Source organism: Periophthalmus magnuspinnatus, chromosome 14 (assembly GCF_009829125.3).
Source record: "Periophthalmus magnuspinnatus isolate fPerMag1 chromosome 14, fPerMag1.2.pri, whole genome shotgun sequence".
Classification (NCBI taxonomy): domain Eukaryota; kingdom Metazoa; phylum Chordata; class Actinopteri; order Gobiiformes; family Gobiidae; genus Periophthalmus; species Periophthalmus magnuspinnatus.
In genome coordinates, this window is record NC_047139.1 from 17,472,481 (window position 1) to 17,488,217 (window position 15,737).

General features: G+C 40.3%; 1 protein-coding gene across 1 annotated transcript in view; it reads left to right on the forward strand.

Moving 5' to 3' along the window:
• Positions 1-295: 295 nt before the first annotated feature.
• The window catches only part of si:dkeyp-23e4.3 (rho GTPase-activating protein 7), a 54,649-nt gene continuing 39,207 nt past the window's right edge, over positions 296-15,737 (forward strand). The window contains exon 1 of the mRNA XM_055226821.1: positions 296-416. Within this exon, the coding sequence (XP_055082796.1) occupies positions 296-416 (121 nt within the window). The remainder of the gene's footprint in view (positions 417-15,737) is intronic.

The window sequence follows — 15,737 nt, forward strand, 5'->3', positions numbered from 1 at the left end:
ACTTTTTTCCTGTGATAATGTGCATTGTCTTACCCCACTTTTTCTTGAACATTTTAAACAAAAACAGAAATATTTTGAAATAATGAAACTAGCCCAACTCAAATTCCTTTGGAGTGACAGCAGCACTCCTCCTCTCTCCTCCTCCTCCAGAGTCCAGCCCAGTCCTGCCTCTGCTCATAACCCAAACTCGGACTTTCTCATGGGGCAGAGAAAACTCCAGAAACCCCCTCTCCTCTAGGATCAAACAGGAATGACACGGTGAACACAAGGAGGGGACTTGGACTTTTGGGAAACTATGGAACAAACCGGAAGCATGAAGATGCCTCTGAGGAGGTCCTTCAGTGAACATGTCAGAGACTCCACCAACCGAGCCTGGAACGGATTCTGGAGAAGTGTCCGAGAGAGCAGGCTCTGGGGTGAGTGACCAAAGAGTGGGACAGGTAGTTGTAGTTGTAGTGGCAGTAGTAGTAGTAGTAGTGGCAGTAGTGGCAGTAGTGGCAGTAGTGGCAGAGGTAGTAGTACACATGCTCTTAGTAGTAGGTTTTGCAGTGGAAGTAATGGCACCATTAGTAGTAGCAATAATAGTAGTAGAAGTAGTAGTAGTAGTAGTAGTAGTAGTAGTAGTAGTAGTAGTAGTAGTAGTAGTAGTAATGCTGGGTAGTAGAGCTAGTAGTAGTTGGTGTTGCAGTGCAAGTAGTGGTACTAGTAGTAATTGTAGGTAGTAGTAACAGGTGTTTTATTTTATTGTAGTAGTAGTAGTAGTTGTCATTGTTGTTGCAGTATTAGTATCAGTCGTAGTAGTAGTAGTAGTAGTTGCTGTAGCAGTATTAGTATCAGTTGTAGTAGTTGTTATTGTAGCAGTATTAGTATATAATAGTAGTACTTGTAGCAGTATTAGGATCAGCAGTAGTTGTAGTAGTAGTACTAGTAGTAGCAGTAGCAGTGATAGTAGTAGTGACGGTAGTAGTAGTAGTAGCAGGAGTAGTAGTTGCAGGAGTAATAGTTGTAGCAGTAGTTGCGGTAGTAGCAGTAGTTGCAGCACTAGTACCAGCAGTAGTAGCAGTAGTATTTTCTTGGTTCATATGGCATTATCACAGTATTCTTGTTCAGGCGCTGAAACAGGCTCATGTTAAACGTTGCTTGTTGCAGGTTTAACATCACTTTTTATTGCAGAATGTGAAAATATCTGAACAAAATTCAATGACTCCTGCGAACTGCCTTCACAAGTCACATGGTTAAAGCCACTTACATATGTAGAACCTGTGTGTCATACCGTGTTTGCCCATTAACCAGAGAGTAACCAGTTCCTTGGCTTGAGTGCACTCTGTTGTTGTGTCCCTGAGCAAGACACTGCCCACCTGTCTAAATGCATTTGTTGAGACAGGTAGGACATTTCACTTGGAAATTATTTAGCTAATGTTTTGTTCAGCACATAAGAGTATGACATATACGATGTTTATGTATATGCTAACTAACAGAAGCTAGCTGCTAATCTATAAAAACACATAATAAAACATATGGACAAGCAGATAATGAGAAAGTCCATTAGGGAGCAGAACCCTGTGATTACCGCTAAGAGGAGGCGGCTGGTCCAACGCGTTTTTTTCTGTTGTCACTTTCATAATGCTATAACGTTAGTGCTGTTAGCATTTAGCCTCTCTCCCAGACCAAGGCACTATTGTCTTTTCTGAATAGCTGTTGAACACGCAGAGGCCTTATATTATCATCTTGCCAACCAGTTTGAAAAGATCTGATTCAAACTGACTGGAAGTCTCATTTTCTGAACTAAAACAAGACAAGTTTCTGAAATGGCTAAGTATGTTTTGTAACTTGATAACAGTTATAATCTTATCCCCTCATCAAAAGCTCAGTGGGATCGTGTTGTTTCGTTCGCACATGCTTGAGTAATCCTTCATGTTGTGGGGGATCTGGAGAGATAAACACAGTTCTTTCTGTTGCACTATTGGACCACCTCCTGAGTTTAAGTCCACACACATTTACAAGACTTGTTCGGATCATTTTAGCGCTGTCGTTGATGTAATTAGCTAGCATCTCTAGCCAGGCCCGTCACAATAATTTTTGAGAGGCGACAGTAGCTCAGGTTGTATATGGTGGAGCGTTTGCGCAGTGATCTAAAGGTTGGTGCTTCAAATCTTGCTCTTGACATGAACATCATTGGTAGAGCAATGAAATCCACATGACGCACAGGTTGGTGGTGCGATTCCAGCTCCAACAGATGAATGCTGTTGTTGTGTCCATGGGCAAGACACTTATCCCATTTCACCCCTAGTATCTGTGTACATTGGTGTATGAATGTGTGTGTAAATGGGTGAGTTGTTCCTTGATTTAAAGCCCTTTGCGCCTTGAAGGTGGAAAATTATATTACAATTAAATAAAATATGCAGGTATTTGAAAAACATGAGCTGCAATAAATAAAAAGCAAAATGAAACACTTTAGTAGTTCGTTTGTGTCTGTAATGAGTCATAGAAGTTGTTTATTCAAACCTCTTCAGCTCAAACCTCATTGCTGTACAAAAAAATAACAAAAAGTTTCCCAAAAATGGAAAGAAAAAGTGCCACGATAAATATTGAACCCAAAAACGATTACCCCAGCGAACATTTACTGAAAGTGAAGTCCATAGAGTGATTATCTGACCCAATTTGTGTATATATGTGATCCCAGTCCACTTTTAAAGGTCCATTGTGTAACTTTTTTCAGGAAGTTCCACCACCTGCTTGTCCACATTGCCCTAGCTACTATTATCTATGGAGACAAGCAGGTGATGGTACCAGGCTCAGTTACAGGTCAGATCTGTGGAGAGGGGTCCTGCTCACATTAAGAATGACCTGTATTTCAATAAATGCAAGATCATTTTAATGTCATACTTTGGAACATTCTAGATAAAGCTATGCTACCTCCAATGTTGATCCACACCCAAAAAGTTTACGCAGTGCAGCTTTAGATAATAAACCCGAGGAAGAGCAGTACTTTCTTACTGACAATGACTCAAATCAAACTGATACTATATTACTACACAAGGAGTATGGAGGGTTGAAGTGTCGTAAAGTATTTCAAATGCCTGAATGCTGCGTAAAACTGGGGCTTAATGTGAGCATCATTACTACGGCTCGGCTCTGGCTCGGCTCTGGCTCTGGTCTTGTCCTAGTTGTCTGAGTTTGTGTAACCCACATCTGGTCCTGGTTTGGTCCGACCTCCATCCAGCTGTATTTTCACATCTGCTTACACTCATGATGTCATCTCCAACGCTGTGACCTGATTGGCTCACTCACTCCCCTCTTATGTAATACAGGTTTGGTAATCCTCAAACACAAATACAGACTCCCAATTTCACTGAAACCAGAACACACAGATATCAGGCTCATTGCTAAAATACTTTTGTTCTTTCTCATTAACGATCGTGTGATTTAGCGCAAAGAGACTTTTACGGTGCCGTTTACGAGAAACCATCATCTAGAATTATTCATTTTCCAAAATGTCTCAGTTTCACATTCACCAGAGACGACGAAGGCCAAAGGTCAAACAAGTGACTTTTCTGTAACCTACAAGGAAAAAACTTTTACTACTGCTGCTATTATTACTACTACAATTACTGCTATTACTATTACTACTACTAACACCATTACTACTATGACTAATATTACTAATACTATTACTACTACTACTGTTTTTGCTTTAGTGCTGCAGCTTCAATTGAATCTATACTCTGCTTTTATCATTTTGTAGCCACATTCGCCCTGAGTCAGACTAATGTTGATGGCAGCCATTCTGTGCCTGACCTTTGGCCCTTCTGTGAGGAGTTTGCATGTTCTTCCTGTGTCGGACCCTCTGATTTCTCCTGTCAAAATCATTATAATAGGACCTGGCCTGGAGTCTAAATGGCGACTGACAAAATTACAATAGTGTGGAACTGGAACTACGAACTTTCTGGTTATAGGTCAACTGCTCTCCATCTCAGCTGCTGCTCCACTGGATTTTCTAAGGTTTAAAGGCACGAGACCTGTTTTTTACTGTCTGAAAAACATAACTCATCCCAACATATTCCTCACTTTCCAAACGTGTTCCTAACATCTTTATTCAGTGCAATGTTTTGATTTTCTTTGTACATCTTTATCACCGTCAAGCTAATGCTAACAACAAACACAGCTCACCAGAATTACTTCCTGGTTCACACACAGAAAAAAAACACTTTGCTGTGTGCTGTCTGCATCTAAAATACACCTGAGACCTTGTAGCTGTCCTAGACCTCAAACCTCGTAGTTATACTAGACCTCAGACCTCGTAGCTGTACTAGACCTCAGATTGTGTATCTGTACTAAACCTCAGATTTAGTAGCTGTACTAGACCTTGAAACCTCGTAGCTTTACTAGACCTTTGACCTCTTAGCAGTACTAGACCTCAGACCTCATAGCTGTATTAGATCTCGTAGCTGTACTAGACCTCAGACTGTGTATCTGTACTAAACCTCAGACCTCATAACTGTACTAGACCTCAGACCTCGTAGCTGTACTAGACCTCGAAACCTTGTAGCTTTACTAGACCTTTGACCTCTTAGCAGTACTAGACCTCAGACCTCGTAGCTGTACTAGACCTCGAAACCTTGTAGCTTTACTAGACCTTTGACCTCTTAGCAGTACTAGACGTCAGACCTCGTAGCTGTATTAGACGTCATAGCTGCACTTAGAGCCCATATTGTATATCTGTGTCCTCTTTGTGTCTGGGAGGTAAATCGTCTTTGTTTGAAGTAGATCTTTCCATTGTTAATATTTACACCTATGATCCTCATATATCATAACCCACAGTCCAAATATGGCCGCTCTCTTGGGGCTAACGCATCCACCAAAGACCATGTGCATTCTGCTCCACATAGTTTTCATAGTTGTCTCTTCAGTCAGACTTTGCTTCTCAAGCTGCGGTACTGGCCCCAAATGATGGACTTCTTCTAGTAACGATGTCCTGCTGCAGGTTCAGTGCAGACAGGGGTGGGTCATATGGCAAAACATTTTTATCACAATTTCAATTTTATCTTGAATCATGTAAACTTGGTGTCTTAAAATTGTCTTGAGGAGGTACATAACATCACCTTCTCAGAGCGTTGCCTCGTTTGTCCAGTTTGAGAGGTTGAAAACGTGTTTGTGTTTGAACATAGAGTTGTGATAAACAGAAAAATCAAGATATGAGGATTTGACCAAAGCAGCAGATCACCAGAGGGATGAGATCACATTAGACTTTCATCTCCATATCACCTTAAGTCCAGATGAGTTTAGTTCAATACTTGTGTATGAGCTGTTCCATAGATCTGACAAGTAACATCAGGCAGGTTCCAGTGATACTTGAAAATATTTTGGCTAAGAAATGACAAGTGGAGATGAGCACTTTATTTGTTCAAATCCCCTGTAAAACACAACTGACCATTTGTGCTAGCAATTCACTTCAGCCGCACACTGAAGAGTTCTGGCATAAATATGAGATACTTGTGTTTGAAATGGAGAGAGGGCTGTCCACGTGTCTATTACAAGAACTGAATAACAAGTTGACCCTTGAACTTAACTGCAGGGTCACTACTGTTTACATAATTTCAAATTATAGTTAAGGTAAAATTTATGACCCCATAGATCTGTCCTCTGCTTTTGATCTTCTGTCACTAAAGGATTGTAAAGAATGTAAATTATACAGAAAGGGCCCATCCAGCCTGTAGTCAGAAGAGTGCTTGACCCTTAGCTGTTAAGTGAATGAATAAAGCGCTGGAAAATCAGTGTACCTGCTTAAGGCCCGTAGTCGGGAGAGGTTCCCAGGGAGCAGGTCTTGATGCACTGAACCAGGAGTGTTATTTCCACTTACTGTAAAAAACAGGGAATATATAAACAAACAAATTTTTTTATGTTTTTCCAGCAGTAATGACAGTAAAGAGGACGTGGGACATGGGTGTTCTTTGGCTAAACCCACCTGTTAACAAAGCAGAAGATGAACAGATGGAAATACTCTGTGGAGTTATTAAGCGTGATGTCACTTCCGGGTTCATCAGCTGATTGAAAAACAATAAACATGTCATGATTTCCTCTTGTTTTAGTGACAGAACATCTCAGGTTAAACAGAGACTGCAGTCGTTTAAAGCTGATACAGTTATAAACGTGGATCTGTGGTTATAACTGTGATAGAAAGGGTATGAGGGAGGTGAGAAGCTAGGCTCGGCTAAGATATATTAGCGGTGAGTGGCAGTTTGTGAGATATACATACTGGTAACCCTATGTTATGCTAGATTGTTACTGCATTCTTTAAATATTTGAGGTTAAAATGTTTGTGGTTAAAAAACTTTTGAAATGGTTTGATGAATAAGGAACAAAAACAAAAGATAGAAATCAGCTGTGAAGTTTCTGGTTGGACCATAGACTGTATATATAAATGCACGTAGCTAACCTGCTAGCTGCTGCGTTCCAAATAGGAAGTGATCATGGATGTGCTTCCGGCTCCATCAGCTCTGGCAAATCAGGCACCTTCTTTCCTTAAGGTGGCTCCGGCTAGCTTTAGCAACAGTTTTGATTGACAGCATTGCTAAGTGCCCTCTCCCTGCTAAACCAGCGATGTGGTTTAGCAGGGAGAGGGCCGTCTCCCTGCTGGATGGGGTGTTACCTTCATCAGCCTCACTCTTTGGTTGATATTATTCTCATGGTCGGAATTCCAAATATGGAACTCGGCCCAAATTCGCCGCTATAACTGCTAGCCTCCATGAGCTTCATTTGACTGGAGCTGATACAGGCTATGGGTTGGACGCGGAAGTGACATCATCACTCAACTCTATAGAAAGCGTCCTTCTGTTCTAAAGCCTATTCTTTCTCAAATTCTGCTGTTTCTCCTGCTTTCTGTGCTCCGTATTTTTCCATTGGTGTTTTTTGTACAGTTTATGTTTTTGTACAGTAATCCGCGAGGCCACATCTCATGGAAAAAACATTAACCTTGTTCTTATTGCTTTCCAAAAACTCCTGAATAGACCTGACTCATTTGCATATCTGTCCGTGGCCCATCTCCGCGGCGACGCTACCTGCTAAATTAGTTTCATGGCTGCGTTCGCCATCTGGAGCAGCAAACACGAGCGATAAGACGGCACCGCAAAAGACCGCACGCTCACCTAGAAACACCCTTTGTGTACGAGACCTCATTTTGAGTTATAAAGGGAAGGGAAAAGCGCTGCGCTCAAATTAAAGTGGACACAATGTGAATGAATGGGACCATCGAGGTTTGGGGCTTCGGTGGATTATTGTGTATATCGTTAGTTTTATTTATATTAGAAGTAAAATAAACATTGATGTGGACTTCTGGAGGGACTAAAATGTAGAAAAAACAAAAGCGGTGATGCTGTGTAAACCTTGAGAGATTGAGGTCACAGCTGCTTGTCCATGTCCGATATCGTCTGATCTCGGGAGCGACGCGAGGCCGGGTCTTGTTAGTGCGTTGATTCAGTTCAATTAAAGTTTATTTCTATAGCAACAACTTCAGCTGCCCAAATATACAAATAACACGATACACAGGAACAGCACAGCAAAACACCTGTATATCATGTCTAGTGTTAAATGTCAGGGAGAAGAGCTGGGTTTTCAGTGTAGTCTTAAACTGTGTTAAAAGACTGAGAGGATCTGACAGGCAGAGGGCGCTGTTCCATAGTTTGGGTGCTGCCACAGAAAAGGATCTGTCTCCTCTCCTCTTGGCTTTGGACACAGAAAATTCTTGTTGTGTCCTTTGGCAAAATACTCCACCCACATTGCCAAGTATGAATGTGGTGAGTGAGTGTTGGTCCGAAGGGCCAATGTCACAGATTGGCAGCTTTATCGCTTCAGTCTGCCCCAGGACAGCTGTGGCTACAATAGTCGCTTATCAACTAATGAGTTAATGTATAAAATATCTTTGAGTGTCTGAAACGCTGATGTAAATTCAAATTCATTATAATTTACGTGGATTTCCTCGTATAATACAGACTCAAAGTTCAAGGCTAAAGGTTAGTCTAATTGTTCGCACTCTGACGAGAAGGTAACCAGTTCAAATCTTGACAGGAAAACAGAAAGTTGTGGGTTAGACTCCTTATCTCTGAGTTGGTGTGAGTGTTCTCCCTATGTGACTGTGGCAGAGTGATTATCCTGTCTCTCCCCCTCACCAGGATGTTGTGGGTTAGACTCCTGATCTCTGAGTGTGTATGTCCTCCCTTTAATCATTTCACTGTAATAGAGACTAAAATATATATATACATATACGGACGCCCTGTAGCTGGTTCAGAATCACAGCTCTGTGTAACCTCTGCCCTGCTCATTCTCAAACCCACATCCTCATCAGATTTACTTTGACACTTCACTCTGAGTTCACAAAATACTCCACTGCCAGAATATCAACCAAAAATAGTCTAACCAAAAGTCTGTCTGGAGTTTAGAGTGGGATTATACTGGCGTAGAACACTTTGCCAAAACAACTTCAGATATCAAATATATCCATGAAAACTTGTCAGATACTTATACTACAGTGTAAACAACTGCTCTGACATGAGGAATGCTGAGGAGACACGCTGTTCGTTAATAGAGCAAAATGATGAGACTTTATTCAAAAAAATAATAATAAAATACAAGCTTCTGAACTTGTGTTTGCCCTGAATCTGCAGATGAATCTTTATCATTGACTCTAATCTCAGACACAAGTAAAACACTCATTAAATCTACAGCATGTAGCTTTTCCGGTGGAAAGTCTGTCATCTACTTGTGTCCATGAAGATGTTATTGCTTTGCTTGGAATATTCCATAGTATGGCATTAAATGTTTGAATCTTGTGAGTATTCAATTACCAGCATGTTAATTGTTAAAAAAAAGTTTCTTGGCCCTGAGGCACAGACTGGATAAAGAAGTGGACTGAAGGAGTGTGACGTCACCCACAGCGTTCGGCTCTTAATGAAGCTCATCGAGACTAGCTGTTGTAGGGGCCAATTTGGAGCCAAGATCTGACCACGAGTATCATAGCAACCAAAGAGCCAATCCAGAGTGAGGTTGTTGCTAATACTAACAGGAGCAACCTTGGGGAAAGAATGCACCTGCTTTGTCTGTTATTATTGTTCATATCTTGATTTACAAACTCTATAGCAAAATTAAAAAACATGATCATCTAGAGCGGGTCAATATGAACACTTTAAGACCAAAATGACGAGCCTGACAGTAGCAGTTACAAAGTGAGGGGCCACAGATTTTCAATAGAAAGTGAATTGGAGCCAGAATGAATGGAGCTGGAAGTACGCCCATGATCACTTCCTGTTTCTGTGCGTTAGCTATGTCCATTTATATATACAGTCTGTGGTCCTGAGGCATCACCCGCTTGTCTCTGTGATACTGATAAATGTAACGCCATACTGTGGAACATTCCAGGGCCAGGCAAAGCACTAACATCCCATGGAGACAAGGGACACCAGAAGAGTTACATAGCGTGCCTTTAATGTTTATTGTACCATAGACTGTCAGAAATCAAACAGTTTTCATGGCTTTGTTTTTGAATACTTGAAATTCCCGTGCAATCAGCAGACAGATGTCAGTGTCTACTCATGGTGTTACTCAGTTGTCTTGCCCAAGGACACAACGATTTCACAATGGGAAGATAATTCAACTCCCAACATGTGCGTCAGTGCTGATCTTCTGCCCTGATTCTTGCAGAAGCTGTTGACTCGTTGTTTCTTGGAGCGTTTTGATTGGCTCTCTCCTCCCTCAGTTGGAGAGATGGAGATGTTTGGAGAGTTTTGGCCCTAAAAGGCTTGAGGCTGCCAGATGGAGATAAACTGTTTGGTGAAGTTTGCGTCTGTCCAAAACAAAAGTCTGCCTTCACTCACACATTCTCATGATTCCTAAGCTCATGGAGAGTTTGGAAAATGATCTAACTGCGTTGTTTTTTTGTTTGTTTTTTCTGACAAACATTGTGAAAACGGTTTGTAGTTTGTGCACAGAGGGATTCAGTTCAAAGTTCACATTTTCCAGAAGACTGAAATAAGAACAATACAGAAGAATACAAGAAACATATGCATTTCAGAACATGTTTGTGGAGGTCTAAACTACAGGGTTACGCTTTTTTACATTTTAAGAGAGAATATTTATTATTTTTAACTACGTGATTTAAATAATTGTAGTATTTGCGAATTATGACCATTGAAATTGTGACTTTGATTCAGTTGTGATTAATGTTTCAGCCCTCATCGAGAATAGAGTCACATGGTTCTTCAGCTCATATACTGGTTCACTGATTAAAGGTGCACTATGTAACTTTTCTGGTGCACAGTTTGTCACCTGCTGGTCTCCATGGAGATGTGATCACTTTGCCCCATTATATGTGTTTTATTGTTCAAGATTGCTAAAAATATGTATATTTTTTTCTGTGAGCATGCTTGCGTTTTTACAGATCAAACCCGTAACTTGGCCTGGTAACATCATATGCTCGTCTCCATGGAGATTGTAAAGTTTAATGTCGTGCGCTGGCTCCAATGCTCCATAGAGACAGGCAGAAAATTTACACAATGTTAAGTCTAATGTATTTGTATAGAACATTTAAAAACAACCAAAGAGCTGAACAGTAAAACCCAAACACGTCATTAAACGGCAAACAAAAAAGATGGCCAACAGTAACTCCGTTGGTAGAGTGTTTTTCCACCTATCCACAGGTTGGCGGTGCGATTCCAGCTCCCACAGATGAATACTGTCACTGTGTCCTTGGGTTCTGCAGTTTAGTTAGTGCTGAACACAGAGTAATTGCAGAATAATGATATTTAACAAAGTGGAACCACATCACTGCCACTGAGGGAGAGGATTCAACTCAACTCTTAATTTAACTTAATTTATACAGCACATTTAAATCTACTTGTGCATTATAGTATTATAGAAAAATAACAACAAAATAAAGAAGCAAAAGTTGGCAATTTGAAAATGATCCATGTTACAGATGGGGTTGAACTGTTGTATAGCCTGTAATTACACGCAACTGCTGGAATTCACCCTGAGTTTTTGGGTGACCCTGATGTCTCTTTCACAAATAAATCCTGAAAATGAAATAAACATTGTGTAATCTGTTTAGCTCATGAGTCAGAGGGCTTTTACGTTTATATAATTTATCACTTTACAAATTAAAAGGGCAGTTTCAGGAAGGGCATCTGATGTTATATAAGCTGTAACCAGGGCTGTAGTCCTTCAGTCTTTAGTTGTTTAGTTCTGTAGTCCTTTAGTCCTATAGTTCTTAAGTCCTGTAGATCTGTAGTTCTTTAGTCTTTGACTCCTTAAGTCCTTCAGTCCTGCAATCCTTCACTCCTGTAGTCCTTCAGTCCTCTAGTCCTGTAGTTCTTTAGTCTTTTAGTCCTTCCGTTCTTCAAGCCTTAAGTCCTTAAGTCCTTCAGTCCCACAGCCCTATAGTCCTTCAGTCCTTCAGTTTTGTAGTCCTTCAGTGCCGTAGTGCTCCAGTCCTGTAGTCCTTCAGTCTTTAGTGGCTTAGTCCTGTAGTCTTTCAGTCCTTCAGTCCTTCAGTCCTGTAGTTGTGTAGTTTTTTAGTCTTTTAGTCCTTCGGTTCTTCAGGCCTTCAGTCCTTAAGTCCCACAGCCCTATACTCCTTCCGTCCTTCAGTTTTGTAGTCCTTCAGTCCTGTAGTTCTTTAGTCAGTCCTTGAGTCTTTCAATCCTTCAGTCCTGTTATCCTCCAGTCCTTCAGTCGTTGAGTCGATTAATCGGTTGATAGTTGACCAAATAATTTGAATTTGTTGAATTAGCTGGCTAATCATTTTAATTTGATTATGGGGATTTATATGTGACAACAGCAGAAAAGAGAAGTTAGTGATTTGGTATATTTTTGGTGTTCATCAGATTAAACTCATTCTATTCACTTAAAATCAAGTTTATTTCTATAGCACATTTAATTTGACTTAATCTCCCCAAAGTGTTTAACATAAAAGTCAACAAAAAAGAAATCTACAGATAACACGATAAAACAATAAAACACCTGTATATCTTGTGTAGTATTAAATGCCAGGGAGAAGAGGTGGGTTTTTAGTCTGGTCTTAAACTGTGTTAAAGACTAAGAGGATTTGGCAGGCAGAGGGCGCTGTTCCATAGCCTGGACGCTGCTAACCTCAAGTCATGATTCACAAGTTAAATCTTTCCTTGTACTTTTTCTGCATAAACTCCCCCTGCAGGTGCAGTCTTGTGAGTGCAGTTTGGGTCAGATACACAGAGATAATAGTTTTGAGAGCATTTGTCACATCCCCTTTTAATCAATCAAAACATGTCCTCAGTATAGCCCAAACTCTAACACAGTGGTTCTTAACCTGGGTTCGATCGAACCCTAGGGGTTCGGTGAGTCAGTCTCAGGGGTTTGGCGGAGGTCAAGACACGCATCCGAGTCGCGGACTGCGAGCGTCTCCAGATGCTGGCCGTGTCCCAGTTTGACAAATGCAGAGCCCCATGCCTCTGCTTTGACATGAATTTACATGAGAGCACAACTGGTTGTGGAGTTAAGGTGTGTGTTAAAATGTTAAAAATAATAAATAGCATAAATCCAATAAGTTCATTATTGGAATACTTAAGATTAAAAATTAAAATAATTTCAGTGTGGTAGTATTAAAAAAGGTCACGTCTTTGTGAAAAGGTATGTATGTAATTTGTTGTAAGTTCATGCATTGTATTGGTTTTATTCTTTGAACACAGTGAGGTTAATGCACGGTCCATTTTGTGCACCAGTAAAACAAACATGTGTCTTGAATTTGAAAAAAATCATATTTTATTTTTCAATAAAGAAGGGTTCGGTGGATGTGCATATGAAACTGGTGGGGTTCAGTACCTCCAACAAGGTTAAGAACCACTGCTCTAACACATTCATCTCCTGCAAATGGAAGTCAGCTGTAGTTTAAACCTGCCTCAGATTTCTGCATTTACACTTTAAAAACTTATTTCAAAAGTTTGGAGCAATTGTGTGAGTCGAGAGAAACATATCAATCCCAGAAGCCATAAAGTTTTCCACGTCCCCAGTTCTCCAGACAGCGTTTTAGCACCAAATATGAATAATAAGCAGCACTGGCCTTTAAAAACACATTATGTAGATGCGTCCCATTACGACTCACCTGTCTGTGAGCTTTTAATGTGAAAGGGTGTGACAAATGGCCACTTCCTGTGGTGAATGCACTGCTGTTTTCTCCAAAGTCTAGTTGGTCTTTTATAATGACTTTTAGTGAGAGAGGAGAGAGTCTCACAGTGCTGGGGTCACACAGGGCTGCAGTCACATGGTTTGTGCTCAGAACAACAGAGAAGAAATGACTAGAGGTCAAAGGTCATCTGTAGCAAGCTGCAGGCAAGAGCAGTTTATACACAAAACACAAGAGTCATTATGTAGTTTGTGCGATACAATAATAAAAGGTAGTAAGAGGAAGTAAAAGGTAGAGGTAAACTTGAAGAAAAAGATTACATTTAACGTTTTATTTTGAGCTTTTAACAATGCTCTTTCCTCATCAAAACCACATCTGGAGTTGCATTTTGTTTCAGTCTTATTTCATTAATACTCTTGTCTTGCTCTATGCCACAGAAATCATTGTTTAAATTTTTTGAGATGTCAGAGGTAGAAAGCCTGCACCGTTTTTAAACCCACAAATCATCACCAAAGTCATTCTGGATCATTGAAAACGTATGAATGAAACAACAAGCCTGTTAAACAGTTACAGCTGCCCCATAGATCAAGGCTGAAAATACATAGATAATTCTTTCCTAACCCAGTTATGCCACACTACAGCTGCTTTGCATTGGTGGCTATACTTGTAAATAGTTCTTTTATTTATTTCACTCTGAGGTTTTGGTAAAGTTTAGGACTTTGGTACAGGTATATTCACCAGGTTTTGGCAGAATTGTGTTGTAAAAAAAAAAAAACCATTTCAGTTCAAGTTCATTTCTATAGCACTTCTAAAACGACTTGAGCTGACCAAAGTGCTTCACATAAAAGTCAACACAAAAGAAATATACAGATAACATGATACGTAGGAAAAGAACAATAAAAAACAGAAATACCCCATCGGGTAAGTATTAAAAGCATTATAATAAATTGTACTTTATAAAGCCACTTTAACCATACAAATACAGGTGGATTTCAACTTAATCCAATTGAGTGTAATTTGGCTTGGAAAATCCTCCCTTTGTCCCTGGGCTCTGACATGCTGCTGCTCAGACTCAGACGGAGGGCAGACAGAGAAATAAGAAAATGAATCCTCCACTTTATGATGTCAGGGTGACACAGACGACCTGATCAGCTGGAGATTAAAGCTGCAAACGCTGCTAGCCTGAGGATGAGCCGGGAACGGTGCAAAGACGAGCCGCAAAAGGCACGAAGACAAGCAGGGAACAGCACAAAGATGAGCCGGGAACAACAAGAAGGCTTTTACAGGGGACAGAGTTTATATGAAGTATTGTACTGAATAGTAGTAAAAATACAGAAATTGTGTTTTTCTTTTGTAATCTGCCCCTGACAGAACAGTGCTTTAACAATGAGGAACTCTTGTCTCGTGTCCTGTCGTCTGGTAGTGAGTCTATAAGAGGACAGCTGCTTAATACTAAAGTGTAATTAAAAATAGTCACTTAAATAATAAAATACTCCTCAAGTACTAACTGTTTAAGGATAATATATGTTCAAATATCTTTTTAAATGATCAACTTTTTTACAGTTACAGTACAGAGTAATAAAAAAGGGTACTTCAATAATACATTGTTCAAATAGAGTATTTAGTAACTAAGTATTTATAATAATTAAACCATAACCTCTGTAAAGAAGACTAAGTGAGTGTGAAGTCACAGCGTTCAGCTCCTGTCAAATGAAACTCATCGAGGCTAGAGCAGTTATAGGGACCAATTTGGAGCCACGCTCCATATTTCGAAATCTAACCATGAGTGTCATAGCAACCAAAGAGCCAATCCAGAGTGATGCTGTTGACGGTAATGCCCTTTCCCGTCTCCCACTGCTGGTTTTGCAAGGGGCGGGCACTTAGCAACGTTGTCAACCACACCTGTTGGAGCCACCTCGAGGAAAGAAGGCACCTGAGTCATCTGTTATTAATGTTTATTTACAGACGAAATAGAGCAGCTTTTACAGAGAGAGGGATGACAGTTTTGCAATAGAAAGTGAGTTGGAGCCAGAGTCGATGGAGCCGGAAGTGAGCCCATGATCACTTCCTGTTTGCAACGTGCTGGCTAGCATGTTAGCTATGTCCATTTATATACACATTCTATGAATTGAACTGTGACCTTGGTGTAAGAAGATCTGGCTCAACCCTGAATAACTGCATATTATGATGAAAGATTAATTGACCCCTGTGATAGCGCCCCCTGCTGTTTGATCAACACTCTCCATTCATCACAGCTGACACATAAAGTCACTTATGACTGTCCCCTGTGGTACTTGACTTGTGTTGTTATTGATGCTGTTGTCATTGTAAACATGTCATTGTAAACGTGCTGCTCAAGGCTTCTGTTGTAGATCCTATTTAAGCTTTTTCCATCTTTGTAAAATTGTCTATTCACTAAAATATTGATTAATAATAAAATAAATTCACACATGTCTCCCCCTGTTGGTAGTAACAGAGATGTCCAAGGATTACCCCTGATTTGCATGAGCTTATGATGACGGCACACTGAATATGAATTTGGCTTTTTCTATAAACGACTTGAGCTCAATATTACTACTCAATGTGTCAT